Here is a 20,913-nt window from a genome sequence, read left to right as displayed (position 1 = left end):
TGAGGCTACTTGGGGGCTACCAGGATAACTTTCACCCTGTACTGTTTGCTCTTCACAAGGACTCTATGAATCAACAGCACCGGAGGGAAGGCGTACATCAGAGCACCTGACCATGGGAGCAAGAAAGCATCTGACAGGGAGCCCCTGTCCATCTCCTGGAGTGAACAGGGCACATGGCATTTTCTGTTCTGACGGGACACAAACAAGTCCACCCGGGGAGGGCCCCACTTTCGGAAGTTCGTACTAGCCAGTTGTGGTGAGACAAAAAGGTCCTGCTGAGGCAATCTGCTAGCACATTTCTGGTCCCAGGCAGGTGCATGGCCACCAGATGAATGGCATGCTGCACATAGAAGTCCCAAAAGTTGAGAGGTTCTCGGCAAAGGGCTGATGACCTGGCTCCACCCTGTCCCTGACCACTGATGTAATACATTGTGGCAGTATTGTCTGTGAAGACCTGCACCACCTTGCCCCTCAGGTGGGGAAGAACGCCTGGCAGGCCAGGCAAACCACCTTTATCTAACTAATACAGCAATTTTCCACCAACTTGGTCCACCAGTATTATTGTTCCTCTTTATAAAAAAAATGACAGAAATGGTCCTGAGAATTAGCGACATCATCTCTGGGAGAACCTTGTGAGGGCTAGCATAGAGCCAAAGCTAATATAGCATCTGAGAGCCCTTCCTAGCCAAACTGACCCAGGTTAGGCTAGGTGGGCAAGGTGAGCCTATCTGTCTCTATTTTCCATCACAAAGGGAGGCCATCAGGGTTGCTTATTGGCCTCTTTCCTCTTTTTTTCCACATTAATGAAGTTGTGATGGGTTTAGAAGGGGTACAGTATTTCCCTCTCAAACTACTGGACTGATTTGTGTCTGTCCTTCTTTACATAGGTGATATGGTTTTGCTGTTCCAAACTCCTCTGAGCTTGACACGTTAAAGGCTTTTAGGCTTAGATTCGTAAATGTATTTAAGGGTCTAAACACAAGACTTAGGCGCCTAAGTCCCAGTTACAGGCTCCACTGCGATTCACAAAATGCCTGCTGAACCCTGTAGGTGCCTAAACTCACTTGGAGCTAGATTCACACAGGGACTTAGGTGTCTAACTGCCAATTTAGGCACTTACATCCCCGAATCAGGCCCCACTGGAATTCACAAAGCCTCTGCTCATCTTCTGCAGAGGGAGCATGGATGTCAACTCCATAGACGGAGAAGCCAAAAACCTACCAAGTCACAAACAACAGCCCCAAATCACACATATCCCAATAACACGTACAAAGGGATAATTTTATTGATTACATACTGTAGAGCTGACAGCATTAGTCAGGAGATACATGCAGATCAACTGTGTTTAAACTTGGCATGCAGACTAGGAGCGCTATATAACTGGTAGGAGGTGAGCACCATCTTTAAGCAGTGTGGAGAGGAAGGAACAGGCTTTCCCCTACTGAACATGCTTACATGAGTTTTGTGAGAGTCAGGACAGTGCTGGTAGTTCTCTTGGTAGCTCTCTTGTCTGGAGTAGAGAGGAACTGTGAATAGCAGAACCTCAGAAAAGAATTAACTTGAATTGGACTCACATAACTTAGCAGTAATATGTGAAAAGAAAAAGAGACCTGGTTTACTATCTGCCTGTAACATCATGACTGGACCCAGTTCCACAATCGAACATCTACAAATACAAAAAATGTATTTAGTCTCTTAAAAATACATCCCACACTGTCTGGAGTGCTCAGCTGCTGAATGGCAGCAAGACAAAGGTGCCTCCCCAATGCACACTGAAATAATCAAGGAAGAGTTAGATGATCCCTTGTGCTGTATGCCCTACAAAGCGGCTACATCACTCTTCACCTCTTGTGCAGTAAATGGTCTTTATGCACATGGGTGGGATGATTGTGGCTAATTCTATTAAAGGTGCACACTAGTGTAACTATTTCTTCACTCTGTGTAAATCCTTCCCCCCAAACACCCACGGGAGCCACCTGCAGCCTATTCCTTGTGTTTTCCTTGCTTTTCTGAGCATCTTCAGCATCACAGCCCTCCTGTTGCCCGTCATGTCTAATGAGCTGGTATCTGACAATTCCCACCACTGATGGACAGAGACAGCAAAGAACATCAGGTATTCAGACTCTTGAATTTCCAGAGCCACTGGAGGGGCCATACCTTGCTCAACGCCTCCCCAAGGATGGCTGCAGTTTCATTTCCAGACATTAGGGAAGCTGAAGGGAGCTACTCTTGAACCACCTAGTCCAAGAGGCAGGGCCAGCACTACCATTTAGGCAGCCTAGGCAATCGCCTAGGGCGCCAGAATAAATGGTGGGTGCCGTTTTGCCAGAGGGGGCGGCAGGCAGCTCCGCTGGAGCTGCCGCAGTCGTGCCTGCGGACGGTGGGGGCTCACGCGGCTCCGGTGGACCTCTCACAGGCACGACTGCAGCAGCTCCACCGGAGCCACGGAGCACCGGACCCTCCGCAGGCACCACTGCGGCAGCTCCAGCGGAGCCACGGAGCACCGGACTCTCCGCAGGCACCACTGCAGCAGCTCCAGCGGAGCCGCGGGACCAGCGCGCAGGGCGGCGAAATCGCTGTCCGCCTAGGGCACTCAAACCCCTAGCGCCGGTCCTGCCAAGAGGTGCCTGAAGCAGGCCTGGTCTGAGGCTATCCATGGCAGTGTGAAAACCCCCTTGGTAAATACCAGTTTTTCCAAAACCTCCTCTCTAGCTGGGAGGTGTGGTCTGCATATAAAGGGTTGGATTTTTCTTCAAGTGTTTCTTGGGAGACGAGAACAACCAGTACATACTCCCACAGGCAGCAAATACAGTTACAACTTTGGAATTCTCTGAATGTCTGATTCACATTTTCAGCATTATCAAGTCCACGGAAACCCCACCATATTCATATGCTACAATTACAAACAACATTTCCCCAGTGCTGACAATATTTACAAATATTTACTCTATTTTACAGCTGTTCTCAAAAGTGTGCAATTTGAGTAAAATGTCATGTTTCCTGAAATCATTAATATTAGTTTAATAATACAATCAGCTCCTATTGCACTCAGGTTTAGGGGATATGTCCCCATTAGGTTTCAATGAGGATTTCTCGCTCAGAGTTAATCTCAGATTTATTAAGAAGACAACCCACAACCTAGTTACTGACATTTACATTCATTATTTACAACCAGTGAAATGGTAGTGAGATTGTTTCTGTTCGAGAACAGGGATCCAAATAATATGACTTAAAGTAGTGAATGAACAGTCCAAACTACTGGCCAGGATAAATGAAGACAAGTTCTTATCTGCTCATCTCTCTGGGCCCCAGGACCCTGGAGTTAAGGAGACAGCTCTCGATCCACTGTGTCTGGCTTCCACAGGACCCTCCTGTGGAGAGCAGAAGTGGTACTGGACACTCCAGTGCTCCTAGTCCGCTGCTGAAAGGCTGCTGATGCCAGGTGTGTGGACAGGCTCTGATGGGAGCTGGCACCATTCAGAGTTAACAATGAGGCTCACTGCATTCGCCCTTGGCTCTGGTGACAAGGCCGTCAGAGGGAAAGGACAGTGGGCGCATTTGACCTGGATTTCAGTGGTGGGCTGCCCCCGTGCTGATTGTGAGGCTTGAGTTTTATGGCTGTCCAAATGGGGAATTCCTGTTTGCAGGTAGACTAAGGAAGGGCACTGCCCAGTGCTTGGATGACTGCATCTAAGTTAGCATGGCCCCATTCCTGCTCTCAGTGACATGTGTGGCAACACCCCCTCTGGCTTCAATGGGAGCATACAGAGGAGCTGTGTGAACTCTGCCTAATTAGAACATGAGGCCTCCTGCCCAGGTTCTGTGCAGACTGAAAGGAGCAGGAGACATGAGGGCATTAAGATGTGGCTTGAGGAATGGCGAGGCCAGAGATCACTGCAGACTATGCTGGCTGGGTTTGCCCAAGGCCCTGATCCAGCAAATTATCTATGCATGTGTGCAGCTTTCATTCTAAAGTTAGTGGGACTGTACTTGGGCTGAAAGTTATGCACATACTTAGGAGTTTCATTGGATCAAGGTCAAAATGACTTTTTGCTGCACAGCATCATAGGGAGGGAGGCTGTGAGGGCTAGAGGACAAGGCAGGGACTTGTGAGTACAAGACTAGCATCTGATGACCTCAAAGCTACCCCAGTAAGGAGTGAAATGAATGCCTATTGCAGCACTGTATTCAGCCGAGGCAGTGCCTGAATGAGGAAAGGCTTGGAAGGAACCACAGAGTCTATGCTGGGTATGTGACCCTCGAGGGCACTGAGAAGGGCTGTCCAGCAGGGGAACAGCCACAGCACAGACACCTTCACCAAGGCTGGGCTCAGCTACAGCAGGCTAACACCCCTTGGTGGCCATGGGAATGGTTCAGCTAGTTCCCTGCATGAGTGGCAAGGCTCAGAGAGCTACCCTAGCCCTGCGCAGAGGGGCAGGCTCAGCCAGCAGCAAGCTAATGCATGGACCAGGATAGAGGCACAAACGGCAGCAGAACAAGCCTTTGTAGGAGAGGCTCACATGCTGCTGGTGCCCAGGGAGCCATTTACCACAGATGACATGGCCCAACTCACTGCTGACATGAGGTCCAGTGACAGCAGTGGGATTTAGGCTTTGAAGTGACTTCAGCACTGTTGAAAATTTTAGCCATGAACCTTGGGAAAGTAAGAGGGGTAGATGTAAAGAGGAAGGATTGGTCTATTATCAGCATACAAAGAAAACCTTGTACTGTGACTTTAACTATGCTTAGAGCGGAGTTAACACACAAGTGCAATCACACTTCCCAAGAGAATGAAACCAGCCAGGACCCTTTGCTGCCAGTCCAGCAGCTGGCCTGGGGAGCACTTCTTCCTTACTGCTCATAAAGTGCTGCCTCCTGTGGGGTACACTGGGAATTTGGGTCCAGTGATGGTACAGTGTTCAGAGCACTGCTGCTTCCAGCTGTGGTGGGACAGGACGTGCTCAGCTTAAAAGGCAAGTGAAGGCTAAACCCTCCCCCAGCACCTGTGGAAGGGACAAACATGGCAATTGAGTGGAGCATTAACACTGTCGGCAAACACTGAGTTCCAGCCTCGTTCCCTTTCAGTGGAGGTTCATGGTGGCTGTGAGAGAGTGAGGAGGAAACCGTTACACGCAAGGGTGTCCTACCAGCAGAGAGCAAAGAGCCTACTGCAGCTGCCTCAAAGCTTAGGCTGAGGAGTCTGCAGAACTCTCTTTGCCCAGCAGATGGTGTAAAGTAGAGGGATGGAGCTGTGGGCCCCAAGGGGAATTGGTGTGTGTACCTGCGACAGGCTGCTCCCCAGCCCTGAGATGTCACCTAATAAGTGGTTTGTTCTGGGAGCAGATCACCCCCTCTCTTGCCCACAACAACGTAGGCTCAGGACACTCCTGTCATTGGGGCATGCCTGGCTCTGCTATCCTTACCATACAAGGTTGCAGCATGGGCAGGAAGCAGCCACAAAATGAGCTCAGCTCTCCTGGAGTGGGGCTGAGGGCATGAATGTCAGGCAATGAATCCTCCCCTCGCATTGTACTGGACAGGCCAAGCACAGGGCTCTGAGTGAGCTGGGCCTTATCCAGCAGCCTCCCAGGCTGAGCTCCTCCATGGATTCCAGGTGCTTGGGAGACCCAGTGGCAAGCATGAGGGGAAGGCAATGTTGCTTCTTAGGACCCAACAGGGACTCCGTCCTCCCTGGCCCAGAGTGCAGAGTGCCCCAGTGACAGTGCATGGGGGCTAAGTGGGTGCAGAAGATAAGGGCTCAGTAGGCTCCTCTTCTTTTCTCCTATTATTGCTCCAGCCTCCCTCCCTAACCCCAGCCCCTGGATTGGCTGGGCCCACTGGTGATCTCCTATGGGGAGGGGCTGCCATTCCTGATGGCTAAAGGAGAGGTCTGGGGAAAAGAGCAGCTGTTTCTATATGTGAGTTGGGGATGGGAAGATGGGACAGGGATGGGGTTGCCTATGGGAACATGAGAGCTCTGTACCCATCTGTGGTTCACATGCAAACTGCCTTCCCTGAGAGCAAACAGACTACGAGATCACGGCACAGACTGGGCTGGGTGCCTTGCAGCACTAATAGCCAGTGCAATGGAGTCTGCTTCTGTCCCCTCCCCCTCCCCGTCTCTCTCTGCGGAGGATATTAACCTTGGAAACACACGCCTATAGTCTTTGATTGTGCCTCGATCCTAGCCAGGATGGGATGGCTCCCAGCATGGCCAGAGGGGAGACAGGAAGGTTCAGGCAACCACCCTGTCCTGAAGCATGATGGGAGGTTCATGGGATAGCCCCTGTCCAGAGTGGTAACAGGGAGGGGTAAGGAAAAGCCCCTGTCCAGAGGGGTAGTAGGGAGAAGGTAGAACAGCCTCTGGCCAGAAGGGAGATGCACAGGATGGCTCCTGGCAAGGCTGGACAATGGCCTGAGCATATCAATCCCAGCTTAGCTCAATGCTCATTTATGCCTTTTGGGAAGGAAGAGAAGCCCGTCTTGGAGAGGAGGATTCTGCCTTCAAGTGCAAGGTGCAAAGCTCCACTCATGAACCTTTGTGCATGGCAGCTAAGGTGGGAGAGGGGGGCAGTGGGAGCACAGCGCTCTGGCTGAAAGGCAGCCAGGTCCAAGCTGGGGGAAGCATTCATTGCTGTTATGCTTGGTTCAGTAAACAGCCTTGTATTATCAAATCTCTGGCCAAGGAGGAATGGGGTGGCAAGGCATGCCAGGCCTGTGGCAGGAGTCCTGGTGAACAAGCTCTCTAAGCAATGTTCTCTGCACACAGATGTGACCTGCGGTGAATGCGTTCCTCCTACATGTGGTTGAAGAGATCTGGGAACTCATTTGCTTTCCTGGTGCAAGGTGTTTTGACTGAACAATAGCAGAGGCAGATTAAGAGTAATGCAAACTTTCATCATGACACTGAAAACTTTCAGATGTGGAAGGACGTGGTTCCTTTTGAAAATTCAGATGTGCTCAGCATCTGTGAGAGCCAGTTGCATTGTGGCCATTGGGGTAGCTCTAGTGTTCTTTATAAATTACAGTGGTTAATGTAGAGTTCTCTTTTGTACTGCAAGTATCATAGCAGGCTATATAGAAGCAGTGGCCATGGACCCAGAAGAGTTTCCATACAGACCTATATTCCTGTGGAGACAAATCCAGTCTCAGCCCAGAGATGAGAAATGGGGTTCCCCTGAGAGAAGTCTCTGCAGCCACCTTCCTGGCAGAGAAGGAAAATGTGCTGGTTAATCTTCTGTCTCACACAAATCACATTAGAAAACAGATTCCAGGCTAGCTGAAGGCTTTGTCGCATTTACAAGGCAGGAATGACACCCATGCAGCTGGTAACATCCTTAGCTCTTGCCCCACGAAATGGAGTGTTCGTTTGGAGAAAGGAAAGAAGTTCATCTCCTAGATGTCATCCGGGAGGAGCGGGAAATGCCCTAGAAGAGAGAACCCCACATCATCACATACTCAGCAGCTCAGAGATCTGTTCCCCTCCAACAGCAGTATGCACCACAGGAACAAACATCACAACTTCTCTTGGACAGCCACCACCCTCCAAACCCTCTCCCTTTACCTCCTCTCCTACCTTCCCCTGGGGGGAGCAAATCCCACAGCCTCATGCACCAGACAGGGCAACTCAGAGGGAGCAGACAGGGTCAGATCTGGCCAGTGGAACCTACCCCCTTTTCTGTATTTACACTGGAACAGCTCTGACATGCCCCATCTCATCCTTAGGCTTCTCAGGGATACCATGGCCTTGTCCAGGGACAAGTCATATTTGTTAAATCAGCCTCCTTGAGCTACAGAAGGAGCACACAGTTTTGTAGTTGCTATTTTCTCAGTTTTATGGAATTTTTCCCTTAGGGACCTGGCCTGTTTCCCAGTGGATATAACCTGGGCACTAGTGTTCAGGGTTTTCCGGCTGCCAGCCTCAAGAAGGCAGCCTGTGATCTATGAATCACACTGGGTTCATCTTGTGCATCATCACCAGTAATAGGTGACCCTGCAGGGCCAAAATAAGCCCTCAGCTAAATCTGTGGAGCCCCATTTTCTGCAGATCATGATCCTAATGACACCCGTGCAATGTCATTAGCCTTAAGGTGTCCCTGTGGGAATACTTTGACTGCAGAACAATTACCATTGGTGATGATGCAGGGAATGCAAAGAATTCAGCTTGACTCTCAGATCCAAAGGGGAGTTGGTGGCATTGACAGTTATAAAACATGTCTTCTTATTTCCAAATTAGACAAATCTGATCTCAAGTCATGGAGCCCCATGATGCCATTGGACAGTCGCTTTTCACAGCAGTCACATTAAGTTACATAGTGTTTACTTTGCTAACAGCATCCGTCGAAAAAAGCATACTCAGGACAGATGCCATGCATCTCTAAGTGCCAGTGCAGACAGGCTCTGAAGGAACAGCAGCCAACTGTCAAAAAATTCATATCTTGACGAATTCCCAGGCAGTGTTTCTCAGGCTTGGCCATGCATGTGCTCAGGCCCATGTCAGCTGACCTAGGATTGCGGAGCTCAGGCAACAGGGCTGTTTAATCACTAAGTAGGCATTTGGGCTCAGGCTGACTTCCAGGCTTTGGGACCCTATGAGGGGGAGGGTCCCAAAGCTCAGGATCCAGCCCAAGCCCAAGCCTGCAATTTTTACAGGCCTGCAGTTCAAGCCCTGCAAAGCCAAGTCAGCTGCCATGGACCAGCCATGAGTGTTAAAGTGCAGTGTAGGCTCATGCAAATCCCCTCTGAGTTCTCTGTATGGGGAAGGAAGTGGTGCTTGTGAGAGACGATTTCCTCACCACCCACTGCTCCAAATACTGATAAATGAAAATCAATGGGAAGAAACCCTGCACACAAGCTTATACCCAAAGGAAAGTTCAGAGTGAGGCAAAATAGGATGTCATCCCGACTGACTTGCAATCTGTTGGGTTTGCTTCTTAATGAACATGGAACAGAAAGAGTTCTGGGCAGCTCCAGCACTGTTCTTCACCCCTAATCACACAGGGAGCGAAAATAGCCACCTGACCCTCCATCCATTTATCTATACCCCTGTGACCCTGTCCCCCGTGTGAAAAGAGGTCGGAAGGATCCGCCTACCCCAAGCACATGGACAGGAATGGACCCTCAACCCTGCAGCAGTGGCCCCAGGGCTGACCTGGCTGTAGGGTGAAAGTCAGCGAGTTTTCAAATCTCTGAAGCAAAAGCCTTATGCCTTATGACCAGTTTAGTTCTCTTTAGAATAGCACTTAGATTGACCTACCTGGTCCTCTGTTTTGCAGCCCAGCTGTGCATGGGGGCTGGTTCCAGGGCGCTGCTGCAGCTCTACCTGGGAGGTTGGCCTTTTCTTTGAAGTCTCCGCCTGGGACAGCTGCTCAAAAGAGCCATACTGTTTTCTTCTGGAAGTGGGAACAAAATCTTTGCTTTCCTCCTGTAGTAATAGGAGCAAAAAGGTTGGATTGTGCTGTTTAATACACCAGAGACTACCCAGAACTTTAGCTGCCTCCAAGAGTCCTGCAGGTGTGCAGCACTGGAGAAGTCATGGCTAATTTAGCTAATGTGCCCACTTCCCCACAGTGAGTTTCACCATTCATTGTGCTGTCCAGTCTCACAGAGGGCATAAGGCCTTCTGGGGAACCTCACAGAACTCTGTCAGATTTACTGATGAAAATAACTTTGCATCATCAGCAAATGACCTGCTGCCCATGTATTCCCACAGCAAACCCAGAGTGCAGAATAACTGATGCAATGACAAGGTTCCAAAGTCAAAAAAACAGTTTAACCAGGCAAGAAATATGGAAATTAGAACTGCAACAGCACCATTAACTTGGCTTCAGGGCAAACTGGTTCGTTTTCAATTAATATTTATAAACAGCAGCGTTCTGAAGCCAACATTTTTCGAAGTGGGCCCTGAGCGAGGGGCTTCCCTTTTTGGGTGCCCAGCATTAGACACATAGGCCCAGATCCTTAGAGATACCTCAGCATTGCTCTGATCAGGGTTGCAATGTGTAACCCCTAGGTGCTCTGCCACCCTGTTGCATTTCAGCCCATGCTAGGTGCCCAGACCCGCCATACGGTAGGTGTTTAAAGAAGGGGTTCTTAGAAACCAGGTAGCTGAGCAGGGAGCTGTCTAAGCCAGCCAGGAGCAAAAGGTTGAGGAGACGGGTAGAGAGAAGAATGGGGTATATATGCTTAAGTGGCTGACCTGGATTACCTAGCATCTCCCTCCACTGAGGATCCTCAGCCACGAATGCTCTCCTGCAGTTAGGGATCTAGGCCCAGAGTTTCAAAGGTATTTAGGCACCTAATTCCCACAGGAGTTAGGTGTTGTCATAAACAGATAAGAAAAGTTAATAGCACAGAAGTACTTTATATCGCTTTGACTGTAAAGCGTTAACAAGTTCAGTAAGCCTGGCTGTCACCTGACCAGAGGACCAATCAGAGGACAGGATAGTTTCAAATCTGGAGGGAGGGAAGTTTTTGTGCTGTGCTGTTAGTTTTGGTTGTTCACTCTGGGGGCTCAGAGGGATCAGACGTGCAACCAGGTTTCTCTCCAATCTCTCCAATACAGGCTCTTATAAGTTCAGACTAGTAAGTACTAGGTAGATAAAGCGAGTTAGGCTTATGGTTGTTTTCTTTATTTGCAAATGTGTATTTGGCTGGAAGGAGTTCAAATTGGTATTTTGCTGAAAAGATTTTAATTTGTATTTGTATACTTAGGCTGGGAGGGTGTTCCCAGTGTCTATAGCTGAAAGACCCTGTACCTATTCCATTTTTAAAAAATGTACAAAGATAATTTTTACTGTTTTTTCTTTCTTTAATTAAAAGCTTTTCTTGTTTAAGAACCTAATTGTTTTTTTTTTTCTGGTGAGACCCCAGGGGACTGGGTCTGGATTCACCAGGGAATTGGTGGGGAGAAAGGAGGGAAGAGGGAGAGAGAGGCTGATTTCTCTCTGTGCCAGGATTACTTTCTCTCAGGAAGAGTCTGGGATGGGGAAAGAGAAGGAGGGGGGAAGGTGAATTTTCCTCTCTGTTTAAGATTCAAGGAGTTTGAATCACAGTGATCTTCCAGGGTAACCCAGGGAGGGGAAGCCTGGGAGAGGAAACGGTGAGGGAAAGGGTTTACTTTCCTTGTGTTAAGATCCAGAGGGTCTGGGTCTTGGGGGTCTCCGGGCAAGGTTTTGGGGGGACCAGAGTGTACCAGGCACTGGAATTCCTGGTTGGTGGCAGCGCTACAAGTACTAAGCTGGTAACTGAGCTTAGAGGAATTCATGCTGGTACCCCATCTTTTGGACGCTAAGGTTCAGAGTGGGGAATTATACCATGACAGGTGTCTAAATACCTTTGAGGATCAGGGCTCTAAGCCAGTTCAGCTGCTTAGGTAGCCCATGTCTGAGCATCTGTAACCGTTTCTCTCTCTCCGTTTCCTGCTCATGCTTGCTACCTTTCTCATGCTTGCTCTACATTTTCCATTGGTCCTGGTGCTCTCTTCTGCAGGCTCTCTGCTGCCTATTAGTGGCTTGCCTCCAGCCCTCCTGCTGTTGGTCTGACTGGTATCAGGACTTAGACCTGATCAGAGAATGCTGACTGGATTAGGCCCCAATAGCAAGCCAGGAATTCCCTGCATAGTTTGAGAATCCTGCTTCGGGGGCTATAGGGCTTCAGCGAGGGTTCAGAGCAGCTCAATAGTTGTGGGGCAGAGTTAGTTCTTCGGTGTGACCAGTGGAAACTTAGGCACCCAGGGCACTTAGGCGTCAGCTGAGTCATGGCTTTCAAAATGCCAGTGGCATCTCAATGGTGTGCTTAGGTACCTGCAGAGGCAGATAGGCCTCTAAGCACTTTTGAGGATCTGGGCCCTAATATTTGATTTTCAGAGATGAAGAACGTCTACAGCTCCTATTGATTTCAGCCAGGTAGCCAAAAACTGGATACTCTAAAATGAGCAGCTGTCTTTGAAGATGGGAGTCTAAACTACCTCTTAAACAAACAACGCAGAATTAAAATATACTCCACGTGTGCAATGCATCTGGTTAAATGTTGCTACTGGAACAACTTTTCCATTTCTGGACTTTGTGGTTGCAATTATGCAACATTCAAGTCACATAAACATAACTTTATGTATTTAGTTTGTTTTAAAGAAAAATTATTATATACTAACTCTGAAGAGTTTGGTTTAATTCAGTAGGCGTCAGATTAGCCTCGTATATTTAGCAGAGAAATGGCTGGAAGTTGAAGCAAGAGAAGGTCAGTCTGGAAATAAGGTGTACATTTTTAACAGTAAGAGTAATTAACCATTGGAACAATTTACCCAGTGTTGTGGTGGAGTCTGCATCACTGACCATCTTTAAATCAAGATTGGCTGTTTTTGTAAAAGCTAGGGCAGTTTCTCTGGCCTGTGTACACAGGATGACCACAGAAGATGATCAAAATGATCCCTGCTGGCCTTGGAATCTATGACCACCACCACTCTGTGTATTCTTGCTAGAGTTTTATCTGGGATGATTACAGAAAGATTCTGGAACAAGAAGAATGTCCTTTGAAAAAATACTCATTTTGAGTGTGGCTAGTATCCCTAAACAAGAAAATGCATACTTCCCCCAGCACTCCAAATCTTTTCTCATTTCCTGAGGTAGTGGTCTGATATTGAAATCATGGAGCTCTTCTAGGCACTTTGAGATCTGATTCCCAGGTATTTGTATCAAATGTTTTCTGGAAGGGTGACTTCTCAGAGACTGGCAAATTCACAGACAGCACTTCAAATTTAGAACATTTTACTTTAAAGCCCCTCATTTTCCTAAAGTCATGGATTTCTTTAGCTGTTTGGGTTAGATACAAATAATATCACATCCCTGGTGATTACAGCTGATATGTTCTTACAAGTTCTATTCCTGTGATAAATTCACTGTGCAATAGGCTCCACGGCTAAGGCTGCGAGTTTGTCACAGAGGTAACAGATTCCATGATATTCTGGGACCTCTGTGACTTCTGCAGTGGCTGGCCTGGGGGCTGCCTGAGCAGCTCGGGCAGCCCCTGGGCCAGCTGCACCAGCTGCTGTGGGGGCAGCCTTAGGCCCCCCTTCCCCCAGCAGCAACAGGAGTTTGGATGAGGGGCTCAGGGCTGGGGGTTGGGGCACAGGAAGGAGTAGGGGCTCTGGACAACGCTTACCTTGGGGGGGAGAAGGTCTCCCCGGAAGCGGCAACATCCCTCGGCTCCTAGGTGGAGGCATGGCCAGGGGGCCCTGCGTGCTGCCTTTGGGAGCTGCAAAGCCAGTGCTTGGAGTGGAGGCAATGCGCAGACCTGCCTGGTCACATCTCCACCTAGGAGCTGAGGGATGGTTCTGCTTCTGGGGAGCTGTGGGGGTCCCAGGCCATGCAGTGCCAGCTGCCTCCCTCCCAGCATCTCCAGGGACTGGGGCCATGGCCCCCCCCAGGCTGCCTCCCCACAGCACCCGTGGCATCCCCATCCCAAGATTTAGTCACGGGTATTTTTAGTAAAAGTCATGGACAGGTCTTGGGCCGTGAATTTTTGTTTACTGCCCGTGACCTGTCCATGACTTTTACTAAAAATACCTGTAACTAAAATGTAGCCTTATCCATGGCTAATGTGAAGATTAAAGGAGACAATGGACACCCCCCTTTAGTTCCCCAGCACAACTCCCACAGCAGAAACTTTGAACAGAAAGGGTTAGATCCACAAAGGAATTCAGGCCCCTAACAGACACTTCAGATGCCTGCATCCAACATTTAGATCCTCAGAACCCCCACTCAGCTGCCATTTAACCCTGTAGACACCTAGATTTCCACCTGCAAAGTCACTGAGGTACCTAAAAACTGCCACTGAGTATGCACACAGTCACCTCAGTCCTAACACCTAGGTACCTCTCTCACATGAGTCCTGGCAGCAGCCTCAATTTCAGCCTTCCTATGCCGACAGGGCCAGCTGGAGAGGCAGGTGCCAATTTCTGGGGGCACCAACTCAACACCATGGAGTTGGAGTGTGTGACATCACTTGGCTGGGTTTTTCCACCCTGGTTGGCAAAACACCTAGGGCCAACTCTGCCCATCTATCTTGTCTTAGGGGCCTCACTTTGGCAGGCATGCTGAGAGCCCTGTGCTAAACAATGCTGATCCTGGAAATGCAGGTGTTGGTGCTGCCTCCCCCTTATAGCCTTCAGCCCACCTACTGACTTTGGAGTGGAGACCTAGGTTCAAATCCCTCTCTGCTTGCTGTGGAGCAGGGATCTGAACTCCCATCTCCCTTCAGGCTGCCCTAGCCACTGGGCTGGGGATTAGCATGAAGTATGTCTCTTCTAGTCTTGCCTGTTGATGCTGTTCCACTCTGTATAAATAATTAGTCACTGGACCAGAAAAAGAGTGACTGACTCTTAGCCCAGCAGTTAGGGCATTCAGTGAGGATGGGGGAGACCTCTGTTGAAGACCAGCCATCATTGACAACTTCCTTTTTGAAATACAGACATCAGAACTAGACAGTATCTAGTGATGGTTTCACTAAGGTCTTACACAGAGGTAATACCACCTCCCTACTGTACATCCAGGGACCCCTTATAGCCTCACACTGGGAACTCAAGTGCAGTTGGTTATCTACCATAACCTTTAGGTCCTTTTCAGAGTCACGTCTTTCCAGAGTACAGTCCCCTATCCTGGAAGGCTGATTTATATTCGTTCTTTCTAGACGTATGACTTTGTATTTGGCTGTATTAAAACTGATGTTGTTCAAATTAGCCCAATTTACCAAGCAATCCAGTTCAGTTGTCCCCATCATTATTTACCACTCTAATTTTTTATCTCATCTGCAAACTTTACCAGCAATGATTTTATATTTTTCCAGATCATTAAGATAAAGAACAGAAGCCCGTGGGACACCACTAGAAACACCCTCATTGAATGACATTTACAATTACCTTTTAAAGCTATTTAACATAGACTATGTTGATTTTATATAGTGCTAATCTTTTTTAATCAGCCTGTCATACAAGACTAAGTTAAATGCCTTCCAGTAGTCTACAGGAGTATATTATATTAACAGGTTTCAGAGTGGTAGCCATGTTAGTCTGTATCAGCTAAAACAATGAGGAGTCCTTGTGGCACTTTAGAGACTAACAAATTGATTTGGGCATAAGCTTTCGTGGGCTAGAACCCACTTCATCAGATGCATGGAGTGGAAAATACAGGAGCAGGTACAAATACATGAAAAGATGTAAGTTGCCTTACCAAGCGTGAAGTCAGTCTAACAAGACAAATAACTTCAAAAGATATTTTTCCTCCCTTGGTATCCTGCTATCAATTGAATTATTATACCTGCTCCTGTATCAGCCTTTCCATTATTTTTTCATTATTTTGCTAGGAATCAATGTCAGGATAACCCATCTATAGTTCCTGGACCATCCTGTTTACCCTTTTAAAAAACTGGTACAATAGTAGCATTGTTCCAGACCTTTGGAACTTCCCTAGTGTTCCAAGACTTGTTAAAAATCAACATTAATGATTCAGAAAACTTCTTGGCCAATTCTTTTAATACACTGGTATCCTGTAGATTTAAAAACACCCCCGCTAGGAATACCACCTCACCTCTGAGGTGTTGGGAAGATAAATTCTGTTTACAATATTTATTTTTTGGTGTATGCAATCCGATCAAGCCAAGCCATAGCATTCTTATTAGCGATGTTCGAGGCACGAAGACCTCCAGAGAGTTGAGTCATTTTGCAGTCCTCCACATATCATGGTTTGTGGCTGCCCACACTGACATAGTGGACTGTCTCTGAAACGCCAACAAAATTCCACTGCTGTTTATAAAGAACTTAAGAGGCAAATTTTCAAAGGTATTTATGCACCTAAAGATGTAGACAGGTGCCTAGTAGGATTTTCCAAAAGGTCAGGGTGCCCAACTCCCACTGAAATCAAGTTTGAAATCTACTGAAATCAATGAGAGTTGGGTACTTAGGATCCTGCTAGGCACCAATCTGCATTGTTAGATGCCTAAATACTTTTAAAAATCTGGCCCCGTTATACAAGGATGAAAGCAACATAGTTTCGTCCCAGTCTAATTCTGGTGTTTGAGTAGGATTTCCACTTCTTTTGGATGCTCTTCTAGCCTATTGAGCTCAGGAAGATTTTCAGAAGTGCCAAATGGATGATGGAGCACAAGCCCCATTGACTGTCCTTGACCTTTAATGGGACTTGAGGCCCTAAATCCCTTAGGCACATTTGAGAACCTCCACCTCGTTCACATCTGTACTTACTCAGGCAGATTTTATTCTCCCCCACTACTTTGGTTTTTCGCTCCTTGGAAGGCCATCCCACCACCAAACATTGGCTCTGAACTAGACACCAGGCTCATTCTAGGATTTGGAGGCTTGAACTTTGCCCTTCAACATGCTCTTAAGCGTCTCTCCACACAGTGTTCACTCTTAGGGAACTAATCCCTTAGGACTGTGAGTTTGCTGGGGTGTGCCGAAGATCTTGCCTCCCATCTTTTTGCTCTGTCATACCTATTGGTTGCCAGTCCTACCCCCTGCCTCCCATAGGAAGTGTGTGTGTGAGTATGATATGACTAAAACTGCTCTCAGGAATGAGAACAGGTTTGCATCCTAAAGTGACTCCATGCTCAGAAATGTGAAGGAAGAAATTAACAGTTGCACTATTTTTTTTTTAAATGCTGGGTGTATTCTTAAGTTGGTTCCTTCTGCTACAGAGAGGGCTGTAAATGATTTGAATGTGTTTGTAAGTTGTATTTTTATGCACTTTGCTTTAAGAGTCTTCCAAAGAACTTAAGAACATCTCTCTGTGATGTATTTTCTCTCTCAGGAACCTGCTTCCAATGACCTATGGCTCTTACAACTGATTGCCTCCAATGGAGGGTTCATTGTTCTTCTCAAGAGGTTCAGAAAGGTTTCACTGTTATACTGTTTCTTTAGTGAGGTGGGGGTGGGGCAGGGGAAAGATCTGCTCTAGGAATTATTTGGCGGCAGGTTTCTTGCCTGTGCTGCACAGTTGGCCAGAATAGATGATCCCAATGGTCCCTTCTGGCCTTGGAATCTATGAAAGCAAGGGAGAAGGGAGAGAGGGTCATTTTGCAAATGAGAGGAAGCCAAGGCTAGGCAAGGCTCCTCAATTAGACACCTCACAAGCTTAACAGACAAAGGTCCTGTGCATTCCAAATCATTACAGATTAATCAATTCAAAGCCAATGCCTTGTAGGTTGAAGTTGTGCCTTGCTCCTGAGGGCTATTTCAAGGCCAGAGGTTAGTGTTCACACCTGAGCCACTGCAGATACATGTCGCCTCCGAGAAAGGGCACCCTAGGTTTATCAGCTAGTTTTGAAAGCTCAGCTTTCATTTAAAAAAAATGTTGCTAGCCTTCAAAGTTGCTGGGAAAGGCTCACACTTAACCTAACCACATAATTTTTGAGATCCGACTCATGATCTTTGAGGTTAGGCTCTACAGACCTTTTCTATCCCTCCAAGGTCTGGAAAGCTGGACTCAAGATGTTAAGTATATGACCACTCAAATGTGTGATGTTGGGTAAAAGCTTCATTTGGGCTGCACTGCTAACACATTCATAGCTCTGCCATGCATGTAAGATGTGTTTTTTCCAAACAGAAGCAAAAAAATCCTGTATTCCATGCCATCATGTATTCTTTATTTATCTGTCTCTCCTCCCGAAACCTCTCCCTGCACACAATCTCAATTCAATGAAAAAACTTTCTCTTCTAGATCTCCAGCCTTCCAAGATCCCTCTATCCCATTTAAAATACCAGCTGGAACATCTTCATTCTTACCTAGACTCTTACCAACAGAGAACTCAGTGCTAACCATACTATCTCAGGGCCAGATTGTCAAGGTATTTAGGTACCTAAATGAAACAGTTACTGTAAGTGTGGTTCTTTGAGATGTGATGCAGACGTTTACAGGGGTGGTGTTCATGTCTCGTGTCTATAACTCTTCCCTTGGCTATATGAGGCAGCGCTGCCCCAACCCCCCCAGTCTCTTTGCACCGAATGTCTAGGGCAGGATTTCACAAACCTCATTGCACTGCAAGCCCCTTCTGACAACAAAAATTACTACATGACCCCAGAAAGGGGGACTGAGCTCACCTAAGCCCTGCTGCCCCAGGGGGTGGGGCAGGGTGAGGTGCCAAGCCAAAGCCGGAGCCCAGCACCCTATGTCGGGGAAGGTGCAAAGCCGAAACCCAACGGGCAAAGCCCCAGGCAGGGGGCCGTTGGGCTTCAGCTTTGGCCTTGGGCAGTGGGGCTCAGGGCTTTGGCCCCAGCAAGTTTAAGCTAGCCCCGGTAGCCCTATTAAAATGGAGTCACGACCCACTTTGGGGTCCTGACCCACAGTTTGAGAACCACTGGTCTAGGGGAAGATGCTAATGCAGAGGGGATGTGGGGCAGGACATGGAATACATGTCTGCATTACATCTCGAAGAACCACATTTACAGTAAGTAACCATTTCTTCTTCTTTGAGGAGATGCAGACACGTATGCCCAGTAGGTGACTCACTCTCCACTTGCCGAAAAATGGCTAAACAGATTGTGCTCAAACCCCCCCCCCCCTTTTTTTTTTTTTTTTTTTAAATCAGTAGTTTACCTTCAGGCAGAGGCCAAAGACATAAAATTTCTGCCTGGAAGGAAAAAGTCTGAAATTGTTCAGCATGAGGGAGAGGATGGGAACTTAATTCTCATACCATTGCTGCTTTAATATACAGCTCAGCTCCCTCGAGGAGCCAGTGCTACCACTGTAAGTAATAGCAGAGCCACCGGATAAACTACAAGTATCTTGCACCTTTGACTTGTGGGCCTGCTCTCTGCCTGCTGGTCGATCTTCACAGGAAAGAGTCTAACATTCCAAACGTCTGGCCAGCTTCAAACAGTTTTTAAAAGAACCCACCAGAGAAACTCCTGCTTCTTTCCTCTGAAGTGTGGCATCTCCCAGAGTGTCTGAAGGGCTGGACATGTAATGTTGACAACATTCACAGTTTGTTACGTCCACTTGTGATCTCTTGAGCAGCTCAAGAATTTCTGACTGGTTTGTGCAGGTGCATTTCTGCCTGTGACCACCAGAGGAAACTCCCCACAGCCTGAGCTGCTGGCTTTGGCTGACAGTCTCAATTGGCCAGCACCTGAAATGCCTCCGCCAGGTTTGCTGGGTCCTACAGGACAGAGCTTCCAACAGCTGCTGATGATGCAGAAGCTCTAAAGCTGCCTGCTCCTCACAGATTTCCTGCCCACTAGTGCATTTTAGTACTGACCCCTCTTTCTGTCAGAAGTGAAGAGTCCTGAGGCTGAGGTCACAGAATGGCACTGAGGGGCACATCCCATCAAAGTTTAGCCTCCTTACATGAACGATTTCAGTGTCCCCCAGTCAGGGTCTTTGTCATACATTAGGTCTCACCTCTGGCCTCAGCACGCTGGAAAGCCTCAAGCTTTCTTCTGTCTGCATGCAGAGCAGGGCCCTAGCCCAGGGAGTGGCAGCAGCTTCAGCCCTGTTTAACCTCCCACCATGCTGCACTGAGAGGGTAGAACAATGCTGGGGGGCAAGGGGGAGACAGAGAGAAGGCAGGTACATTGGCCCTCCATTCCCAAGCCCTGCTCAGTCAGCTGCCCTTGCTGCAGCAATTGCTGCAGCTGGGCTCTGCGCAGACAAAGCAGGGGACAGGACGGGGGAGATCGGAGAGCAGGGGTAAACCTCCTGGGGGAAGCACAGGAAGGGCCTGGGAAGTGTGTCCCTCCCATCAGCCAGAAGTGGGTAGGTGCCCCTAGTTTGTGTGTGTGTTGAATCTGCATCATGAAACACACATACACAAAGAGCCCAGCTTAGCACAAAAACCAGACAACACCAATGATTTTTTAAAAATTATTATTTGACAGACAACTTGTGATTTGGGGGGCAGGGAGCTGTATCATGATATTTGAACTCCCAAAGTTGGTAATAGCATGGTCCTGATATCTCACCCCCTGCCAAAGTAAAGACTGGTGTTATATGTCACTTAGAAAGGTCTTCCCATGGAATACAGTAGCCCTAGGAGACTCCCCAGCTATAGACCTAGATCCTTTAGGGGATTTTTTTGAGATTTCTCAAATGTATAATTTTCAGTGTTGCCAGCTTTTACAATTTTATTGCAAATCTAACAATATTTGTTGTTTTTCCTCATAGACCAAGCTCCTGGAGTCATGTTATTGTGTGAGAAGCTCAGCCTTCTTCTAAAAAAATGTTGCTAGCCTTTACAGTTGCAGGGAAAGGCTCACACTTCGATCTCCAAAATCATACAACTTGGTTGACTCATGATCTTTTAAGGTTAGGCAGTACAGACCTTTTCTATCCCTCCAAGGTCTGGAAAGTTGATTCAAGCTGCTTAGTACATGACCAAAAAATCCTGTATTCCATGCCATCACATATTCTTTATTTATCTCTAGTCTCTCCTCCCCAAGCCTCTCCCTGCACACAATCTCATTTCAATGAAAAAACTTTCCCTTTTACATCTCCAGCCCTTCAAGATCCCTCAGGAACCCTCCATCTTATTTAAAATACCAGCTAGAACAGTGGGTCTCAAAGCCGGTCCACTGCTTGTTCAGGGAAAGCCCCTGACAGGCTGGGCCAATTTGTTTACCTGCCACATCTGCAGCTCCCACTGGTTGCGGTTCACCACTCCAGGCCAATGGGGGCTGTGGAAAGCGATGCGAGCCGAGGGACGTGCTGGCCGCCCTTCCCGCAGCCCCCATTGGCCTGGAGCAGCAATAGGTCAATCCTGCGGATGCGGCGGGTAAACCAACCGGCCCAACTTACCAGGGGCTTTCCCTGAATAAGTGGCAGATTGGCTTTGAGAACCCCTGAGCTAGAACATCTTCTTTCCTTCCTTCTTACCTAGACTATTAAATAACAGTTGAGCAACGGAGAACTC

At 47.9% G+C, this 20,913-nt stretch overlaps 2 protein-coding genes across 5 annotated transcripts in view; one reads left to right on the top strand and one right to left on the bottom strand.

Annotated features, from left to right (window-relative positions):
• PTAFR (platelet activating factor receptor) overlaps positions 1-20,913 on the top strand; it is a 566,600-nt gene that overhangs the window by 129,743 nt on the left and 415,944 nt on the right. The gene's annotated exons all lie outside the window — the stretch shown is intronic.
• Positions 1,268-20,913, bottom strand: part of LUZP1 (leucine zipper protein 1) — a 30,580-nt gene continuing 10,934 nt past the window's right edge. The window contains exons 2-4 of one of the 4 annotated variants that reach the window (XM_050932301.1): positions 9,257-9,424; positions 7,121-7,204; positions 1,268-5,003 (exon numbers count right to left, since the gene is read on the bottom strand). In XM_050932301.1, coding sequence (XP_050788258.1) covers positions 7,121-7,204; positions 9,257-9,424 — 252 coding nt within the window. In that variant the 3' untranslated portion in view covers positions 1,268-5,003. Of the gene's footprint in view, positions 7,428-9,256; positions 9,425-20,913 lie in introns of all 4 variants that reach the window. The other 3 variants (XR_007770874.1, XM_050932300.1, XM_050932303.1) reach the window with 3 other exon arrangements.

This window comes from Gopherus flavomarginatus, chromosome 22 (assembly GCF_025201925.1).
Source record: "Gopherus flavomarginatus isolate rGopFla2 chromosome 22, rGopFla2.mat.asm, whole genome shotgun sequence".
Lineage (NCBI taxonomy): Eukaryota > Metazoa > Chordata > Testudines > Testudinidae > Gopherus > Gopherus flavomarginatus.
The sequence above is the reverse complement of the archived record's forward strand: the minus strand, read 5'-3'. Positions and strand labels throughout refer to the sequence as shown.